Below are 18,066 nucleotides of genomic sequence, written 5' to 3' on the forward strand. Positions count from 1 at the left end.
GAAAAAAGACACATTACAATTGCATGATATCAATGGATTGTTCAACTTGAATCTAACGTCATGATTCACTGATGGCGCTAAGTTTCAAATGTCAGGAAGTTAGGTTGAACACTTTGGATGAAACAGGTAAAGAGCCAGACTCAATATCGGGATCAGTCCTTCATCTTGATGTATTTTCTCGAATGACGTCTTCGAATCAACTGCAAAGCTCTGTGTTTCATGAATAACCAAGACCTGCCATTGGAAAGAACGCTAATAGATAGCCCTTGTGATCCCAGTGTTAGAAAATCTAATCGTGGGTCGTATTTATGTAATTCTATGAAATTTGAAAGTAAATCTAATGCAAATGAATGAAAGGCTGCTTGTCATCATTTGAACCCAAAATGAAATTTGAAGGTACCTTTGATTCTGAGATTTCGTTCAACGAAAAGAGAAATGTTGATAGCGGTTGGGTGTAATATATTGTGGATACTTAACAGTTGAGGCAAGACCAGGTTCAAGCGAACTAATTTTGCAATTCCAGAATTTCATTCTCGTTTGCCACCAAGCCCATTACAACCAAGTACATATTCAAGTTATTCAACATGCTTTGCTTTTCGTGCAACTTGTCCATATCAGTATTTGCAATGGCTTTTGCTCGGTTCATAACTCCAAAAATTTCATCCCTTACCTCGTCAACTATGATACGTTGGTGGCTTAGTTTGCCTCCAAGTGACAAAGTTGCCAAGAACTGCCAAACGTAATCGTTTTGAGAGTCGTTGTTGGAAGGAGGGAAAATCGCAGCTAGTCTTGACTCTAGAGCAGTGAACAACTCGTCGTAGCAGGATGTCCATTCGGACAAATCGGTAGCAGATATTGTTCCCTCTCCTCTGATAAGTTCTGCTCGTGAGAGCAAACTTGTAATAATAGACAACCCGATCTTCGTTGTTGACACAAATGACACAACATTATGCTGGATCAAAATGACGAGAAGCCCTATGATTTCATGAAACTTGAATTCTTGAACTGAATTCATCAAGATTTTGCAAAAGGTTAACGAATAGATATCAACGAGCCTTAAAACTTTTGACGGAATGGTTTTGTTTGGATAAATTGTGTACGATCCTTCCTTGATAACATTCAAGTTCTCAAGATTTGACATAACCAAGGTCACAATTGTAAGTGTCTGTTGCCTGGATAAGAACTTAAACAAACGTGGAAGTATTTTTAAAGCCTTCTCATGATTTAAACACTGAATGAAGGGATTCACAAACAGCTCATCATCTCCAGAAGAGGAAGAGCTATCCAAAACGTGTAGCGAGTTCCATAGCGATGATGTATCCACATGTGCATCAGTGCGCGAGTCACTCTCGACGGCCATGAGGTTGTTAATAATATCCTCCAAGATAGCCAAGATGTCCTTCCTCGTGTACTTCTTAACCCGTTGGCTTGGGGCAATGGGTTGATCATCAGAAGCACTGCTCGAAACATCCTTTGCTCGTTGAGCCGCTTTGCTCAAAATGGTTAACTGCTGCCTAGGTTTCTTTCCTGAACCAACAGATATTTTTCCTAAGACACCCTCTCTTTCATTGTGAGGCAAACTTTGACGCTCCTTTGCTACACTAACAGCCTTTTGGACTTGTTGCTGCATTCTTTGCAATGCAACATCCGCGCGTTTGAATCTACCACCAAGTCTATGTCCACTTTGGTCGAGATACGCTTGAGCAATAGAATTGGGTTCTTGTTGCCCATGAGAAGGTGCCAAAGCACCTGGAGTGGATTTCGGATGGATGACACGATACACTTGAGCGTAAAAGTCCTCGTTGTAGGGGTCATCCGTAACAATCTGGGAGAGCTGAAATCTTGTAACAAAGTCTTTGTCTTTTGGATTCATCACACCTGAGTAGCGCATAATGCGTGCCACTTTCTCCTGACGCTTCAACATGAGGGCATGTTGTTCTTCATTAATTGGGGCCAGCTCCTCGGGGCGGACCTCCTCTGTCTTTGGATCATGACTGTGTGACGCCACTTTCTGAGCTTGTAAGCGCTTACTTGAGGTATTTGGCGCTCCTAAAAGTGGAAATTCGCCCAATTTATCGGCATCTCTGGATACAACTGCTTGATTTGTTCCTGATTCATTTCTCAAGTTGGATTTCACGTTGCTCACATCCCCCAAAGTATGTTGAGGAACATTCTCCCTTGGTCTGGTGAAATTTTCCGCTTGAGAAATGCCAATCGAGTGTTTGGCTTCTGCTGGGATAGGAGCGGCAGGAAAGCCTTGTCCTTGGTTCATCATGTACCCATTTGGATGTTGCATGGTCACAAATTGGGGTGGTGGAGGTACTCCATATGGACCAGGTGGGGGGATGAAACCTTGTGGGACCATGAAGCCACCGAATTGATTTTGTGGAAAAGCCCCAGGGTAGTACTGCTGCTGTGGAGGAACAAAATTCTCACCTTGCCTTTGAGATAGATTGCTCTGAGACAACAGCGCTTCAATTTCCTCCAAGCTAAGAAATTTTTTCTCTTGCTCAATAGGTTTCGATTCATCCTGCTTGTTATGAGCAGGCATCCCCCATAAATCTTTCATAAAATCATCATCGTTTGCAGCAGCTCGCGCATATGATATTTGAGGATTGATGGTCTGGGATGTCGAGTGTGATACGGCTGTTTGTCCGAAATCAAAATCTTTGCCAACATCAGAAACACCAAATGTTTCGCTGTTCAAGGCATCATCGTCATCAACTTCACCCAATCCCTCATAGGTTTCCTGGAAATCATAAGATGTGTTTGTATGACCACCCAAATGAGACCCCTGCTGACCTGGAGCATGAAATGACATTATGTAATGAAGCTCAAATGTTGGTTGGAGGTGAGAGGAGTACGAAATTTTGGCTTGCAGTTTCGTTCGCACTCGACGAAATTTAGCATATGCACGACTTTGTATGGACCTATTTAAATATTTGAAGAGCGCTAGACAATTTGAGTGACATCTCGTCCCATTCGGCCGCTTCATCACTCAAAACTGTAATGGCACCCCCTGCCCCAATGCGCCACACCTGCTCTTGTTCGGAATTTTCTTTGTCGTGCTTATAATGAAACAAGGACCGTATTGTTACAGACCAGTCCGCTTCATCCGTGATTGACCAATATCCTGCTACTCCACTGTAAATGCCTCTTCTTCTGCTTTTCATTCCTTCTTGCAAGGCCTCAATGTCATGAAGAAGTTCAATTGATCTCTTCTTTGGCGCTCCGGTCATTGACCCTGGAGGAAGCGACTCTGCCAAAACTTCCCAACCACAACTGTTGTGAAGCTCCCCCTTTATTACGCTTACAAGCTGATAGACAGTTTTATACTTCTCAACTGTCATCAAAGCACTGACATCCACTTTTTTCACAAATGGATTAAGATCATGCCTAATGAGATCAACAATCATGAGATTCTCCCCCATTTCTTTCGGTGTTTTGAGGAGCGATTGCGCCATGTCTGAAGTTATCGAGCCATCGTTCTTAACTGTCCCCTTAATCGGTCTCAATTCAACGACTTTCTTCTTTCTATCGACCTCATCATCTTTCCAACATAAAAATCGCTCCGGGGAAGACGACAAAAGGACACAGTCGTCAAATGCCATAAATGATGAATATGGTGAAGGATTCTTGTGTAAAGCAAGGATTTTATACATCTCCCACGCTTGGACACTGTAAGGAAGCTTAATTTTCAGCTGGGTCGTTAAACAGAGCTCGTAAGAGTCTCCCGAATGTAAATGTTTCTGACAGGCCTCGAACTGCTTTCTGTAAGCTTCTCTGTCTGGAAAATCGAACTTAATGAGACCGTCTTCGCAGAGTTCTTTAACACTCTCGGGAACGTCGCTTTTTTGAAGATTTGGTATATGCGATTTGACAAGCTTTTCCGAAAAGGTCGTCAACCAGGGTTGGTCATCCATTTTGATGGAAAGCAAGGCCCAATTTTGAGTCGTGTGATCAAAAATGAGGAATCTCTCGATGAATAAAAGTTTCAAATCGGGGACATCCTGATGGCAAATGCTCCTAGCATTGTCAAGAATAACATGCTTACCCTCCTCATATGAAATGAGACCCATATACCCTCCAAAAAAGGGACTTGGCCTGATCGGTAGATGCGATATACTTTGCTCTGCCTTCGCTCTATCCACAAAACGTCTCCTCATCCTGTCATGAAGAAATTCCCATACTGAAGATACATCAACCTCAGCCTGTTCCTTCTCGTTATGCTTACCAACTCTAACGATATTAGGTCTGTTGAGAGAATGCGATATTACTTCACTTTCACCGGAAATAGGTAGACCTATTATGGACCAGTCCCCGGGTTCGGCTGCTGAATTGAGAAGAAATATCTCATGACCCCACATTTGCAATTTATCGCATAAGTCAACTGGTGAAGGACACCTCTCGCCAAATCTTAACGGCAAGCCGAAGACGCAAGTGTCTAAAGTGGAGACAACATTGCTACTCAAATCAACGTTGCGCGAGACCAGCGATTTTGAGCTATGATGTGAATCGAATTGTCGCCTTCCGCTTCGATTGAATTCGCTTGCCAAGTTATCAAAAGAGCGAATGAGCTCTTGTCCCTTTTTTGAGCATATTGACTCCGGATGGTATTGAACGCCATAAAACGGCAAACTTTTATGTTGTCCTGCCATAACTATATCTATTCCATTATCATTGCATGTGGCCAAGGGGATGATCTCGTTGTTGAGATCCTCAAGTCGAATTCCTAGCGAATGATATCTAACGCTCTCAAATCCATGAGGGTTCTCGCCAAAAAGGGAGCATGCTCTCGGTTCGATCTTGAAGATTTGTCCATGTCGTACATGTTCTAGCTCCTCAATCGTATTGCCGAATGCATAGCAAAGGCTCTGAAACCCGAGACATACCCCAAGTATGGGAATAGCTTCGGAGTTCGTGTTGCTTAAATATTTGAATATCCAATTTATTATGCCCACGTCCTGATGCCTCTCTGGATGACCGGGCCCCGGACCAATAACGATGTACTCAAACTTCGATATCCAGTTCGAAAATTGTTCAAGATACTCATTTGGTAGAACGAAGTCATTTTGAACGCACACGACCTCTTTACCAGTTTCCGACTCTATCAAGGCTCGGAGATTGTTGCTGAATGAATCGTAAGAGTCAATTAAAAGAATCATATCCCCAGAGTGAAGAAGTGGTGCCGTACACTATTTTCTATACAAAGACTGCACATGTCTATATGCAAGTTTTTCAGATGTGTTTTTCTTTGGTCTTGTGTTGAATTTCAACGGTTTGCGCGAGATTTCTAATTACGTTGTACTTTCTTCATCTTCGTCACCGGAAACGTTTTCATGTAGCTCTATGAGTCGCTTTTTGTAAAATGAATTCTTAGCCATCAGATTTTCCCAAAGGAGCATTAATTCATCGAAATCGCCTTGAAGAGCTCTGAAACGATCCTTCTCCAGTGTCATGGAGACCTGTAGCTCTTCATTTTGTAGCCTCAAATTTTTGATAGTCGTTCTTAGATCATCACTTGCGGCGCTGGAGCTTGGTGAACTATCAATAGAGCGTCCTTGTATTGTCAAAGCTTCGAAAGAACCCTTCGCTTTCGAATCGGTATTGTCCGCCACCGGTACGACGTCATCGTATCCAGACCTTTGGGATGAATCCACGCCCCATCGCGTCTTCATCTCAGCTAATTCTGATTCCTTATCAGACAACAGTTTTTTTAAGTTGTTGACTATAAGTGCTGCTGATTTAAGCTTTTCCATCAAAGTCTTAGCCTCAAATGCTTTTCCATCTTTCTCAGCTATACAGTCATTGAGCTTCATCTGCAAGTGGTGTATGCTCTGTTGCGCTCGGCGTAGCTCATCCTCGCCATTGCCAAATTTATTTTCATTCCCCAACTTGGTGTTTTGGAGCCTCTTAACTTCATAAGTGAGCAGTTCTATTTTATTCTGCGATTGTTTGGAGGCACGCTGCGAAGCTATAGTTACAGCTTCGAGTTGGGCTTCAGTTGTTTTGAGACTCTCTGTTAGACTCCTAAGCTCCTTGTTCATCTTGTTAATACCATTCTCTGCAAGTTGTTTTCCATCACTAGCCTCCTTGAAGCGAGTCTCTAGGTCTTTGAAATCTCTGAGAAGCACGGCTTTCTCTTTATTAGTATGTTCTAGATTGCCCTTGCATTTCGTCAAATCATTACTCAGTTTGCTTTGTAAGTCTTCCACCACTTTCATTCTTGAGTAAAGGTCTTCATTTTTTGTCTTCATCTCTTCGTTAGATTTGCGGAGCATCTGAGCTTCGCTTTCTACGCTTGTCAGCTTTCGTTCAACATCTGCTAAAGTTGCTTTCAAGTCAATCACAGATTGTCGTGAATCCTTTAACTTGTCCTCAAGCTCCGTTGCACGTGCATCACTCGAAGCTTTTAAGCTTTCGTACTCTTCCCTTAGATCTTCGAACATCTCATATGTAACCTTGAGGATTGGGTCCCTTTGAGGGTCGTGAAGTAATGCCAGTCTTATTCGGTATGCGTTATCTTGAAGAAGATGTAAATACTGAGGTATGAGGAAGACTTTAGGAAGACCAGTCTCATCTTTAGTAATTTCTTGGGTGAACAAATCGTTAGTTGTACCTTCCAAATATTTATGGAACATCTTCTTCACCTTCAAAGCGTAGTTATCGGCACCCAATGACTTCACAATGATATTATGAAATTCTGACCGAGGAAAAGGCGAAGAATGCCTCGAGAATTCGAATGCTATGCCGATGAGTATGAAGCATGAACAATCTGCCAAATCGGTTGCATTAGATCCGCTACTCATAATGGCCGACATGATGGCTTTCACTGAATCAATATCTCGCAAAAAATCATCAACCGCTTCAAAGTCTTCATAAAGCCAGAATGAAAGTAGCGAGGTGTATGCAACGGGGATTCTAGAGTCGTTCGAATGAAGAGTCGTCACCAAGATCTGTGCTATCGCCTGAATGAAGCACATCACCTCTTCTCCATCTTTCTCATTTCCAACAGTTACAGCTCTTGCAGTACGCCTCGCTTCCTCGCAATCTTCAATAAGAGACATCATGAAGAATGCAGCAAACCACGGTTTGTAAGAGTTTAGTTTGATCCCATCATCATAGTGCAGTAAAACTGATAGTATGTTGGATTGGTTTTCGATTCCTATGTTGCTCCTTCGTTCGTCAGAATCATCTTGATGGATTAATCCACTTTCGAAACTCCTAATCTGATCTTCAAGAAATCCAATTTTAGCATCCTTGTTTTTTTCAACGAAACACTGAAAGCAGTAAGAGGCAAATAAACGAATGCTAAAGTAATGAACGGAATTCAAATTAAGTGCCCAATTTAACAAGGCCTGCGGCGCTGCGAGAGTGTTCACCGTATTTCCAATCGGAAGCGATGGATCGAAGCTTGGAACATCAAACTTGGAAAACTCAAATTGCACTTTGTGGTTTCCAGCCATGAGGTCGCCTGTGATGCTTAAAGCTAGGGAACGAAGAGCAACATTTATCTCGAACGTGAATGCAATTTTTAATACTGCGATGAAAACCCCATGCTCGAAAAGTAAATTTTGCTTATATGTGAAGTCGTGACTTTCTTTCTCCACAAATGTACGACAAATCTCCAAGATCATCTTCATGTTGCATACCCTTTGATCGTGCCATGTTATGGTTTCTGGTTGCAGCGTAATTTCAAATTCTTGTGAAAATGGATCCGACAAAAGCTCCACTAAAACTGGAATGCATCCAGTTTCTAAAAAATATTTCTGATTCGAAGCATTGTAGGCGAGGAGATTAAATAATAATGTAAGGCAATCTTGGACAATGATGGAGCCTCGAACTCCTCCTTCTTCTTTAATCACATTAAAGAGAATTTCGAATGTGTTCTCAAATGCCACAATCTTCTGTATGTTATTATTGTCTTTGACCAATGCCATTAGAAGTAATATAGCCTCATTTCTTATTTGATCATGCTCATCATTCAAAATATTAACTGCCGAGGAAATTGACGAAGGAACCATGGTAAATAAGTCTCTCAATTTGACTGGCCGTGTCAAAATAAGGGCTTCCAAAAGCTGAATTGCGTATGATCTCACATGGAAGTCTGAGTGACTCAGCAAAGAGTCCATCAAAGAAGAGAGATATTGGGGACTCGCGCTGAACTCATCGGCAATCCATAGAGAAAACTGATCCACCTCAAAGTCCTCAATTGATAAGGGTGATGGATACTTGCCATTTTGGAAGCGTGAGTGCGAGCTAATCCAACCTCTTGCTGCATCGCCACTATCGGCGCCTTTCATGAATAAAAGAAGTAATGTCTCCAATATTGCTTTTATTGAACCGACATCATCACAATCTGTTATAATTGCCTTCAAAAGAGCTTTGGACGCATACTCAACCACCACTTCCCTATATTGTCTACTAAAGCTTTTTAAGCCAAGGACTGCGGAGCGCCTGTCGGCAGGGAATTTTGAGTTTTGCAAGCGATCCCCTAGAATCAGAATTGCCTCCTCTGGTTTAATTTCCAGACTGGGCTTCTTAAGGATGCCGCCAATGTAGTCCATCGAAGTCTTCGATCAAACTCCGTCGTGTAAACGATCGTACGCGACCTTCTATTAGGACACTAAATGAATATATGCAGGTTCGCTTGGTTTGGAACAGTAGGTATGGCAGGATAGTATTCTCTTTCACTAGTCGGGAGCATCCAAATATTTGCTGATTTAACCTTTTACCTCATGCAATATTTCAGAGATGTCTCATCATTTTTCTCTACATGGCCCTTCTTCTGCTACTTATTACCCAAATCATAGATTTAATTTATGTCATCAGGATCTTCTAATTCGCAGTTAAAAATCCAATGCCTGGAAGCGTGGGAAGTGGCGGATCACCGGGATGGGAATCTCTGGAGCCAAATATATCTGCCCGTTCTCGTCGATTCTTTCCCTATCGCTGCTTGCTACATCATGGATCTCGTTGATGTTTTGCTCCAAAAATTCCGTGACAGTGTTCCACAGGCGCCAAATTTGATGAGCCTCTTCCCACATACTTCTCCGCAATAAGGTATTCACCAACTTTTCGGCATCATTGATGCTCGAGTCCAACCTTTCTATCAATCTTCCCACAGATCTGATAAGATACTCTTCTTCGTACACGGTGCCCTTCCTTCCCTTCGCACGCTTACGCTCTTCTCGCTTTTTATTTTTCAGTGTCCTTCTGGACTCCCCAGTTCTTGCCGTTTCACCTGTTTTGCCGGTATACCTGGTGAAGAAGGATTGAGTAGTAGAAGCATCTGACGGGGCCACCGACACATCATCTGGAGCATCCATAACAAAACCGTTAGACCCATAGAAGTTAACCGGATCAACCTCTCTCTTCTTTCTGATCTCTCGAAGTCTTTTAAGTTGCGAATTGAGCTGACCATTACAATCAGCGAGAAGCTCTGACATTATTCCAAATGACTCTTTGACCTCCTCGATGAAGGTGTTTTCCATCGATTCCGAACTTGAAATCCTCGCGGTGAGCAATGCTGTATCAAAGTCAAAGGCTTTGCAATATAGTTTGACAGCATGAGCCTTGTTATCTAAAAAGTCCAGGTGTATCGTAGCAGCGTCTGCATAGTTTCGGTCGTCCTCTAGCTCTATTGCAAGCGTCTGAGCAACCGCTTGATAGTCCTCGATATTTTTGATTTTCTTTGCAATTGACAATGCCTCCTTCCAAAGTTTGGCTTTTATGAAATTATCCAAAGCCATTTGACTTTCATCGAGAAATTCGAAGAGTCTAGCAGCTTCTGCGAAATCCCTTGTATTAGCAAGGTGATTTGCAAAATGTTTTAGTATCAGATTACGAGCCAGCTCGATATGCTTTGTGAGACGTAATGCTGTACGATAGAGGTTGTGGGATATCATGTAAGTCTCGAACTCCTCAAAAGTTTCATCCGCTAGCTGAAATAACCATGAGAGCGCCTTTTCGTGAAGCTTCAAATGATCATCGATCAAAAAGTTTCTTCTGGCTAAGGAAGCATCATACAACGTTTGTAGGAACGGAAGATATTCCTTTGGGTCCATTTGTGATTTCTGTGCGACCTTGAGTGCAAGATCCACATCATAAATGCCCAATGCTTCATCATATAATTTGAGAGCTTCTCTGAGGTAGCAAAGATGTGTCAAAGCATTATCTTGAGCGGTCGTGTCAGCTATGCCCGACACAAGTTCGAGAGCAGCCTTATCTTGCGGAGGCCTTTGGCATGCAAGCGCTGTGATCTGAACCTGTAAATAAGAATCAGAATAAACATCTCGGGAAACTTCCTGCAAAATAATATCGCAAATTTTGTTGACTTTTTTGCCATCGAGCTGCCCTTGATTTGGGTGGTTCGTGTTCACATCATTGCGTTTCTCTTCCAATTTGAGAGTGTCGGAGTATTTGCTTTCTGTTACATCACCCTCATGTAGGCAAGACACGAAGAGATCAAGGTACTCCACTTTCTTGATCTCATTGATGAAATGTGCGACATTCTTCTCGAAGGCAGTCGGGTCAAGGTCGTGAAGAATATCCAAGTCGATTCTATGAGTTCGACAAGCTTTGAAGGCTTCAAGGTAGCACTTGTTCTTTATGAAAGTGCGCACAGCTTGTAGCACCATGATACGTGGGAAAACTGTCTCGAGGTTACCACGCAGGGCCTGTAAAACGACTGAATATTTGGATGGAATCGCTGTCACCAACATTGACCCACGCTCAATATCGCGGGTTCTCTCATCGTCCAAGTCTCCTTGAGTAATATATGACAAGTCCGCCGTCAATAAGTTTTCTAAGTGCACAAAAACTAGCTTAGACTGTGCGGTAGTGATACAAAGAAATTGGTCAGTGAGTTTGATCGAGGTCACTCCATTGGCCAAAAGTCTATTGCCACAGAATAGCTTTCCGCTTTCTGACAAACCAAAAGCCACGAGAGCACTTCCATCTTGGCTTTCGAAATTGATGCCTTCCATCTGGAGACACAATTGAGAAAAGTTCTTGATGCCATCAAGCTCTCCCTGTGCATCAAAAGCGAGCAACGACCCATCATACAACTCTACCAAGGCGGCTCTAGAATCTACCGTAGGTTTCATTTTCACAGCCTTGGAAGGTAATTCATGTTCAAAACGAACTGCGCCGTCCGTGGGATCAATGGCTTGGATATATGAAGATTCAACACTGTCCGATAAAACAAAAAGAACACCAGACATTGCACAAAGTTGCTTCGGATTAAGTTTTGTGACCACGGATCGGACGGGGCGAATCTCTACACTTCTTGTAGAATGTGCATCCCGTAATTGAAGATGCAGAGTTCCGTAGATTACCTTGGTGTTCGTCAATGCATAGATGTTCGAGGAGCTCAGATCAAACGCGACCGACCTCACTGGCAGCGGAAATTCAAATTCAGCCATACCCATTGGAGGAGGAATGTTCGCAATTGCAAGAGCTGTTAGCTTGATTTTAGAGCCGTCAATAACATTCACGATTCCCTCATCCAAACCTTTTACTGAGGGGCCATCACAAATGACGCTGGCGAACGTCAATACCTTGATCAGATGCAGCATCAATGTCAAGATGACGGTGAAGGCCTTTTCAGGGTGAAACCTTACAGAGGTAAACAGTTCCTCCTCATCTGCTTTGATCTCTTGCTTCAAATACCAATGGTAGTTCTTCGTGGTCCAGAATTGGGCTCTATCATGATAAAGTATTGCTAGGATACCTCCGTCACATGACCATGAAATATCAATGATCTTTTCATTTAGAATCAGAAACTCACCATGTCGAAGTCCATTTCTTTCGAAAAAGATAATTTGCGAATGCTTAGACGTCCCATCCACGAGCAAATCTCTCAGCGCGGTAAGCAAATTTCCTTGTGATTTCCAACATAATGGTACCTGTAGACCATCGACTGCTTCAGAGACTGCCTCGAGGTTTCCATCCCTACTGAAAAAGCGAATAAGGCGCCTTCCTTTTTCGGAGTTCTCGTCTCTTTTCAGTGAGACAGCAAACACGTTGCAGTCATCCCTCCAGGCGATGTAAACTTCCCCATCATCCCAGCGAGAATGATCACCTTTTTCTTCTGCTCTCACCGTGGGATCGCGTAACTCTGACGTCTCCTGCAAGTCCAAACCTGCGTACTTAAGAGCTTCACGCTCCCTTTCAAGCGCCTTGAATCCACGTCCCTGAAACTGAGTTTCCTTCTTTCCCCAACCCACTGACACATTGGATACAGCAACTTCATCAGCATCCATTGCATCGAGTTGCAACTCTAAAATGGGTTCAAAAGATCTCGAGAGAAGAATCATTTTAGAAGTGTATGTGATCAACACAAGAATTTCTTCATCTGGGGACCACTCCGCTGCTTTCAATTTTGTATCCAACAGACCGACAATCTCCAAGGAGAAGTCATCACCCGCTTCCTCGTGAAGCAGGGCGGCAACTACATCACCGTTCTCAAAAATGAAAATGAGAGTGTCACTTTCTGCAAATTGCTTGAAACAGATTAACTTGGATCCATTGCACGGGTTCTCGAAGAAGCATAGCACTTTACTTCCTCTGTCTTTTCCCATTTGCTGCACTTCATACACATCTTCACATGGCGTTGACAAAAGACATGTTATAGCATCATTTGTACTATCGAATAGACTTTCCCTCACTTCTAGGTCAGGATAGTATCTCGATGTGAACTCTATTCGACCCTCACCAAGAATTATTAAATTTCTCATAGTCTCAAGTGCAAAGATTGATCTTTAATCGGTGCGCACAGCTTCCAAACTCTTGATTTATCAAAAGATATGTGACGAGGGGCTAACTTGAAAAAAAGTTGATGCACTTAAAACACATCTCATCACGCGCGCTACATGTAGACAAGTTGGTACAAAAATCACTCATCAAGTAGAGCAGCGATGAAGGCTAAAAGAGTTACAGAAATAAAAAATCAATAGTTCAACTAAATATTGTCATCATAAAGTTGACAGACGCAAGCATAATCCAACACGCTAAGAAATTGGACCTCTCTGAACGAGGATGCTCAGATGAAGACATAACTTCTTTAAAGGAACATCTTATAAAGAAGGCCAGATAACGTTCCAAAGCTCGACAATATCAAATAAGTAAGCAATTGATGTAGTTCCTTTAGTGTACTAGCGCAATCGCAAGATCACTTAGTCGTGCGCATTGTTCAAAAATGCCGACCAAGCTGCCGCGCCTTTATAACTTGGGTCACTGCTAACACATTCATCAAGACATGACCGCAAAAGAAGAAGCTGTCTTTCGTATGTGAGATATTGAAGACATATTGTTTATTTGCTAACCCAAAGGTTCCGCGAAGATGGCCCTCGTTGAGGTCTATGTTCCATCAGAGGAGTCAAGGCACATTCTCCATGAAATTGGTAATTTGGGCCTGATGCAATTCAAAGATTTAAATAGCGGCGTTAACGAGTTTCAAAGAGCTTTCGTTCAGGAATTGAGAACTCTAGACAACATTGAGCGCCAGTATTCTTTTTTGAAATCGGCTCTTGACAAGAAAGGCATTAGTCTCAACGCTCATCCTTATGAAACTAATGACGTACAAGTGTCCGATATAGATGAGTATGCTCAAAACGCTGCTTTGTTGGAATCCCGAGTTCACCAATTGTCCAATTCTGCTGATGGTCTTCAGGAAAAGAAACTGGAACTCATCCAGTACAGAAGCGCAATCAAAACCGTGGACAATTTCTTCGCCACTGGCGACTCCCGTGAGGTGCTTCCACCTTCAGTCGTTGACGAAAGCTTAAACAGTGGCTCAAAGTTTGTAACAGGGACTATCGATCGTGAGAAAATTGGTATTCTTCAACAAATACTTTGGAGAGCATTGAGGGGCAATATGTATTTCTATACCGAGGAGATCCCTCAACTCGTCTTTGATCCAAAGCGTGGTTGTGATGTGCCCAAAAACGTATTCATTATTTTCTCCCATGGTCTTTTGATTCATCATCGAATTCTCAAAATCGCGGAATCTTTGGACGCAAAAGTCTTTGACGTGAACATGGGCTCGGATGAAAGACTGCGTCAAATTGCTCATTTAGATGGGGAGCTTAGGGATTTGAATGTTGTTCTTAAGGAAACTGACAACGCTCTTTGCTCTGAATTAATTGCTGTCTCTCGTGATTTGCCAAAATGGTGGGAGGTGATTGCCAAGGAGAAGCGCGTTTACCAAGTGATGAATCTCTGTAATTATGATATTCTGAGAAAAACGCTTATTGCTGAAGGCTGGGTCCCTGAGGATGAAATCCAGAGTCTTACTGCGAAGGTCAGGTCGCTGAGCTCTTCCGAATCTGTTCCGACGATCGTGAGCATCTTGGAAACATCAAAGACTCCTCCGACTTATCACCGAACAAACAAGTTCACATCAGCCTTTCAAAGTATCTGCGATACGTACGGAATTGCTTCTTATCAGGAGATTAACCCCGGACTTCCTACAATCATCACTTTCCCCTTTATGTTTGCCATAATGTTTGGTGATTTGGGCCACGGATTTCTTATGTTCCTTGCTGCGTTAATTTTAGTTCTCAAGGAAGAACATATTAGCGCCCTTAAAAGGGATGAGATATTTGACATGGCCTTTTCAGGTCGTTACATCTTGCTCATGATGGGAGCTTTTTCCATGTACACTGGTCTCATGTACAACGATATCTTCTCTAAATCGCTCACATTATTCTCTTCAGGCTGGCAATGGCCCAGTGAGTTTAACGACGGAGAACTTGTGACTGCGACCCAAGTCGGTGTCTATCCATTTGGCTTAGATTGGGCGTGGCATGGCAGCGAGAATTCACTCCTTTTTTCGAACTCATACAAGATGAAGTTATCAGTGTTGATGGGTTATTTACACATGACTTATTCATACTTTTTCTCATTGCTGAATGCCATATATTTCGGAAGCATGATTGACATCATTGGAAACTTTGTCCCAGGATTGCTCTTCATGCAATCAATATTCGGGTATTTGTCGCTTTGTATTGTTTACAAATGGTCAGTTGACTGGGTCAAGTCCCAAGAACAACCGCCCGGATTATTGAACATGTTGATAACGATGTTCTTGTCTCCTGGTACAGTCGTTGAACCTCTCTACAGTCACCAAAGTGTTGTTCAGTTGACGTTACTTCTGATTGCGTTGATCTGCGTTCCCTGGTTAGTTTTTGTGAAGCCGTTCTATCTCAAACACAAGATGTCGTTGAAGGAATCCAGTGATACGTATGAAGCGATTATCAACGAAGAGACTGACTTTACAAACCCAGCAGACGAATCAAGGCTCACTTCGCTACAGGGAGGTGAATCGCTGGTTACTGATGAGCTTGAGGAGGAAGAAGGATTTGGAGACATCATGATACATCAAGTCATTCACACCATTGAATTTTGCTTGAATTGCGTATCACATACGGCATCTTACCTCAGACTTTGGGCACTCTCTTTGGCACACGCTCAACTCTCGACGGTTTTATGGACAATGACGCTCGAGAATGCCTTTGGTCCTACTGGCGCTCTTGGTGTCATCATGACAGTTTTTCTCTTCGGTATGTGGTTTTGTCTTACTGTTGTCATATTGGTGATAATGGAAGGAACTTCTGCAATGTTGCACTCTTTGAGATTGCACTGGGTTGAGTCTATGTCCAAATTTTTTGTGGGTGAGGGCTATCTCTATCAGCCTTTTGAATTTGGGCAAATTCTTGAGAACCGTCTTTGAAAGTAGGAAAATGCAGGAAATAAAGATTGAATACAAATACACTGTAACTCATCGCGATGGACCGCTATTTGCAGTCTCCTTGGACCTCGAACAATTTTGAGCTCGATTTACATTGAAATTATCGCTAGAATAGTATGCTCGATTTTGGTGATATCACTTCCCAGCTTCAGCGTCCGTCGACATGTCATAGGATTGTGCCCGTTTTGAAATACATCTCCCGTGAGTCGCAGAAAGAAAATGTGTCTTCCACTGAGCAGAACCAATTGATTCAAATCAGCAAAATCTTGATCAGATCGAGTTCAGGGTTTGATGCATGGTGTGGCACTAACATATTGGGTGCTTTGCTGTGTGATAAAAATTTTTGTGTGCAAAAAGGTGCTGAAGTGCTAGATATCGTTTGCAATACGGTAGGTAAGAACTTCACCGATCGCAAGCTACTTAGATCATGCTTGCGGTGTATTGAAAGAGTGCTTGAGGCATTTTGGCTCGATCCATCCCTCTCTAGAGACCTTGTGACGCAAAGGTTGCCATCTTTGATCGGCCTTTGCTCAACTGCCCTATCCAAAGACCCAGGAGTCACATCCCGAATTTTACAATCCATAATCACACATCATCCAACGACATCCCGCCCGTTCATCAATGACCTCTACAAACTGACGTTCGGGATTATAAAGACGGGGCCTATCGATCACTCGCCGGTTCAAAATGTGTTGAGGCTTCCCCCCACAATTGCAATGGTCGAGAAACAGGAGCCTCAAAAACATTGGTCGGCCTATCTCGCAAGTATTCTTCATGAGATGGTTTCGACTTTTTCGATTTTTGAAAACTTCATGACCATTGGCGAAATGGAGTACATGAGAGCAATGTCTGAAAACTTCTCATCAAGTGAAAGGATTGTATTGTTTCCTCCTCTACAGATAGAGGCTACCTCCTCGAGCTCTTTAATGCAAATCTTCGAGAGGTTTCATAAATTGATATCGATTCTTCAGGCTACTCTCGCAAGCCCCACAAGTGATTCCGTGCAGATTCCAGTAGGACTTATTATGAAGATATCAGAAGTTATTTTGTCCGTTAATATTGCGCTGTGTCACTTCAAAGCTCACTTCAGAGGTGATAAGGCAAAAGACGTTGTACTGCAGAACTTACTCGAGGTGCAAATTTCGTTGCTTAACGTGATTCGTTCATTGGAAGCTCGGTTGAAGGGCTTCATTGTGCCATACTCACATCGCTTACTAGAGCTCTATGAGCATCAGGCTCGTTGTCTCAGGAAATACAAAGCGGATCACAGTGTTGCACACCTAGATTTAACCATGCTTATCGAAGCTGCCGGTGCTTTAATGTGCTTGGTCGGCTTTTTCCCACATGCAACTCATATTGCTTCCGTTGTGAGAATTGCAATCGATCATGCAAAGATTGATATGAAATCTCAGGACAAATTGTCAACATTGCAGACCTCAAAAGATTTTCTGAGACATAGCTTTTGCACAGTAAGGCGTCGATCTGGAATGACTTTTTTCGACAAGGTGTCTCGATTCTCTTCCATTCCCCATACCACCATTGGCATCATCACTCGACAGTTTTTGGAGCACTGGATATTGTTTTCGGATTCCTTTCTGGGCCAAGATAGAAGATTAACGAGCGATTGGAGTCACATTTTATTAAGTTTAGCCAACAATGGACCATCTTCGTTGCCTCTCCTTAGACATTTAAACTACGATGACGATCTCGCAAGTGTCATGGCAAGTCCCCGATTCCCTTGCAATGTCCTGCGCGTTCGAAGTGAGGATGTTGATTCTAGTGGTCCACACCAGCCTGAAAATCTGACTTTAAAACGCGGATTGTCAGCGTCTCCAGCGTTACAGAAGAAAGCAAAATTAGAGATGATGAATTATGATATTTCCGATCCAGAAGAAAACACCTCGAGACGAGGTGTGATTCAATTGACTCCCCGCATTGATCACGAGGTGAAAGCGACAGTTAAGTTGCTGTCTATCGAAAATGGGGCGACGAATGTAAAGTCTTCGTCTGAAGATGAAGATGAAGATGAAGATGAAGATGAGATAGAGATACCTGTTCTTCAGATGGAATCTGATTCTGAAGGCGACCCACAATGAGGTACAAGTGATAAGCGACACTGTTCGAATTGGTTCCGAGTTAGTTACAAGAAGCAGTGGCGGATATTGTAGAAGGTTTAGCATCCCTGCGCATTTCAGCTCTAGTTGTACAGCTGTCGAGTACTCTTATCGTGTGCAATTGAGTCCAATTCATACAAGTGAACTAGTAATACACTGATTTGGCATTTCTGGTCTCCCTATACCATGAATTCTGCA

At 42.8% G+C, this 18,066-nt stretch overlaps 6 protein-coding genes across 6 annotated transcripts; 2 read left to right on the plus strand and 4 right to left on the minus strand.

The window, feature by feature from the left end:
• Nucleotides 1-505: 505 nt before the first annotated feature.
• Nucleotides 506-2,821, minus strand: C7M61_001823 (uncharacterized protein; the record flags this gene model as incomplete). Its single annotated transcript, XM_024857221.1, has 1 exon — nt 506-2,821. The coding sequence occupies one exon, from the start codon at nt 2,819-2,821 to the stop codon at nt 506-508; it is 2,316 nt and encodes a 771-aa protein (XP_024714357.1).
• Nucleotides 2,822-2,930: 109 nt separating this feature from the next.
• On the minus strand, nt 2,931-4,079 carry ABZ1 (4-amino-4-deoxychorismate synthase; the record flags this gene model as incomplete). The annotated part of the gene is made up of 1 exon (XM_024857222.1): nt 2,931-4,079. One exon carries the CDS (start codon nt 4,077-4,079, stop codon nt 2,931-2,933), a length of 1,149 nt encoding a protein of 382 aa, XP_024714358.1.
• Nucleotides 4,080-5,297: 1,218 nt separating this feature from the next.
• USO1 (Uso1p) lies at nt 5,298-7,067 on the minus strand (the record flags this gene model as incomplete). Its single annotated transcript, XM_024857223.1, has 1 exon — nt 5,298-7,067. The coding sequence occupies one exon, from the start codon at nt 7,065-7,067 to the stop codon at nt 5,298-5,300; it is 1,770 nt and encodes a 589-aa protein (XP_024714359.1).
• Nucleotides 7,068-8,849: 1,782 nt separating this feature from the next.
• Nucleotides 8,850-12,584, minus strand: C7M61_001826 (Elongator subunit; the record flags this gene model as incomplete). The annotated part of the gene is made up of 2 exons (XM_024857224.1): nt 8,850-11,170; nt 11,429-12,584. The coding sequence occupies 2 exons, from the start codon at nt 12,582-12,584 to the stop codon at nt 8,850-8,852; spliced, it is 3,477 nt and encodes a 1,158-aa protein (XP_024714360.1).
• A 761-nt stretch (nt 12,585-13,345) lies between these two features.
• VPH1 (H(+)-transporting V0 sector ATPase subunit a) lies at nt 13,346-15,736 on the plus strand (the record flags this gene model as incomplete). The annotated part of the gene is made up of 1 exon (XM_024857225.1): nt 13,346-15,736. The coding sequence occupies one exon, from the start codon at nt 13,346-13,348 to the stop codon at nt 15,734-15,736; it is 2,391 nt and encodes a 796-aa protein (XP_024714361.1).
• Nucleotides 15,737-15,870: 134 nt separating this feature from the next.
• Nucleotides 15,871-17,850, plus strand: C7M61_001828 (uncharacterized protein; the record flags this gene model as incomplete). The annotated part of the gene is made up of 2 exons (XM_024857226.1): nt 15,871-17,174; nt 17,661-17,850. 2 exons carry the CDS (start codon nt 15,871-15,873, stop codon nt 17,848-17,850), a joined length of 1,494 nt encoding a protein of 497 aa, XP_024714362.1.
• Nucleotides 17,851-18,066: the final 216 nt, after the last annotated feature.

Source organism: Candidozyma pseudohaemuli (assembly GCF_003013735.1).
Source record: "Candidozyma pseudohaemuli strain B12108 chromosome Unknown scaffold00003, whole genome shotgun sequence".
NCBI lineage: Eukaryota > Fungi > Ascomycota > Pichiomycetes > Serinales > Metschnikowiaceae > Candidozyma > Candidozyma pseudohaemuli.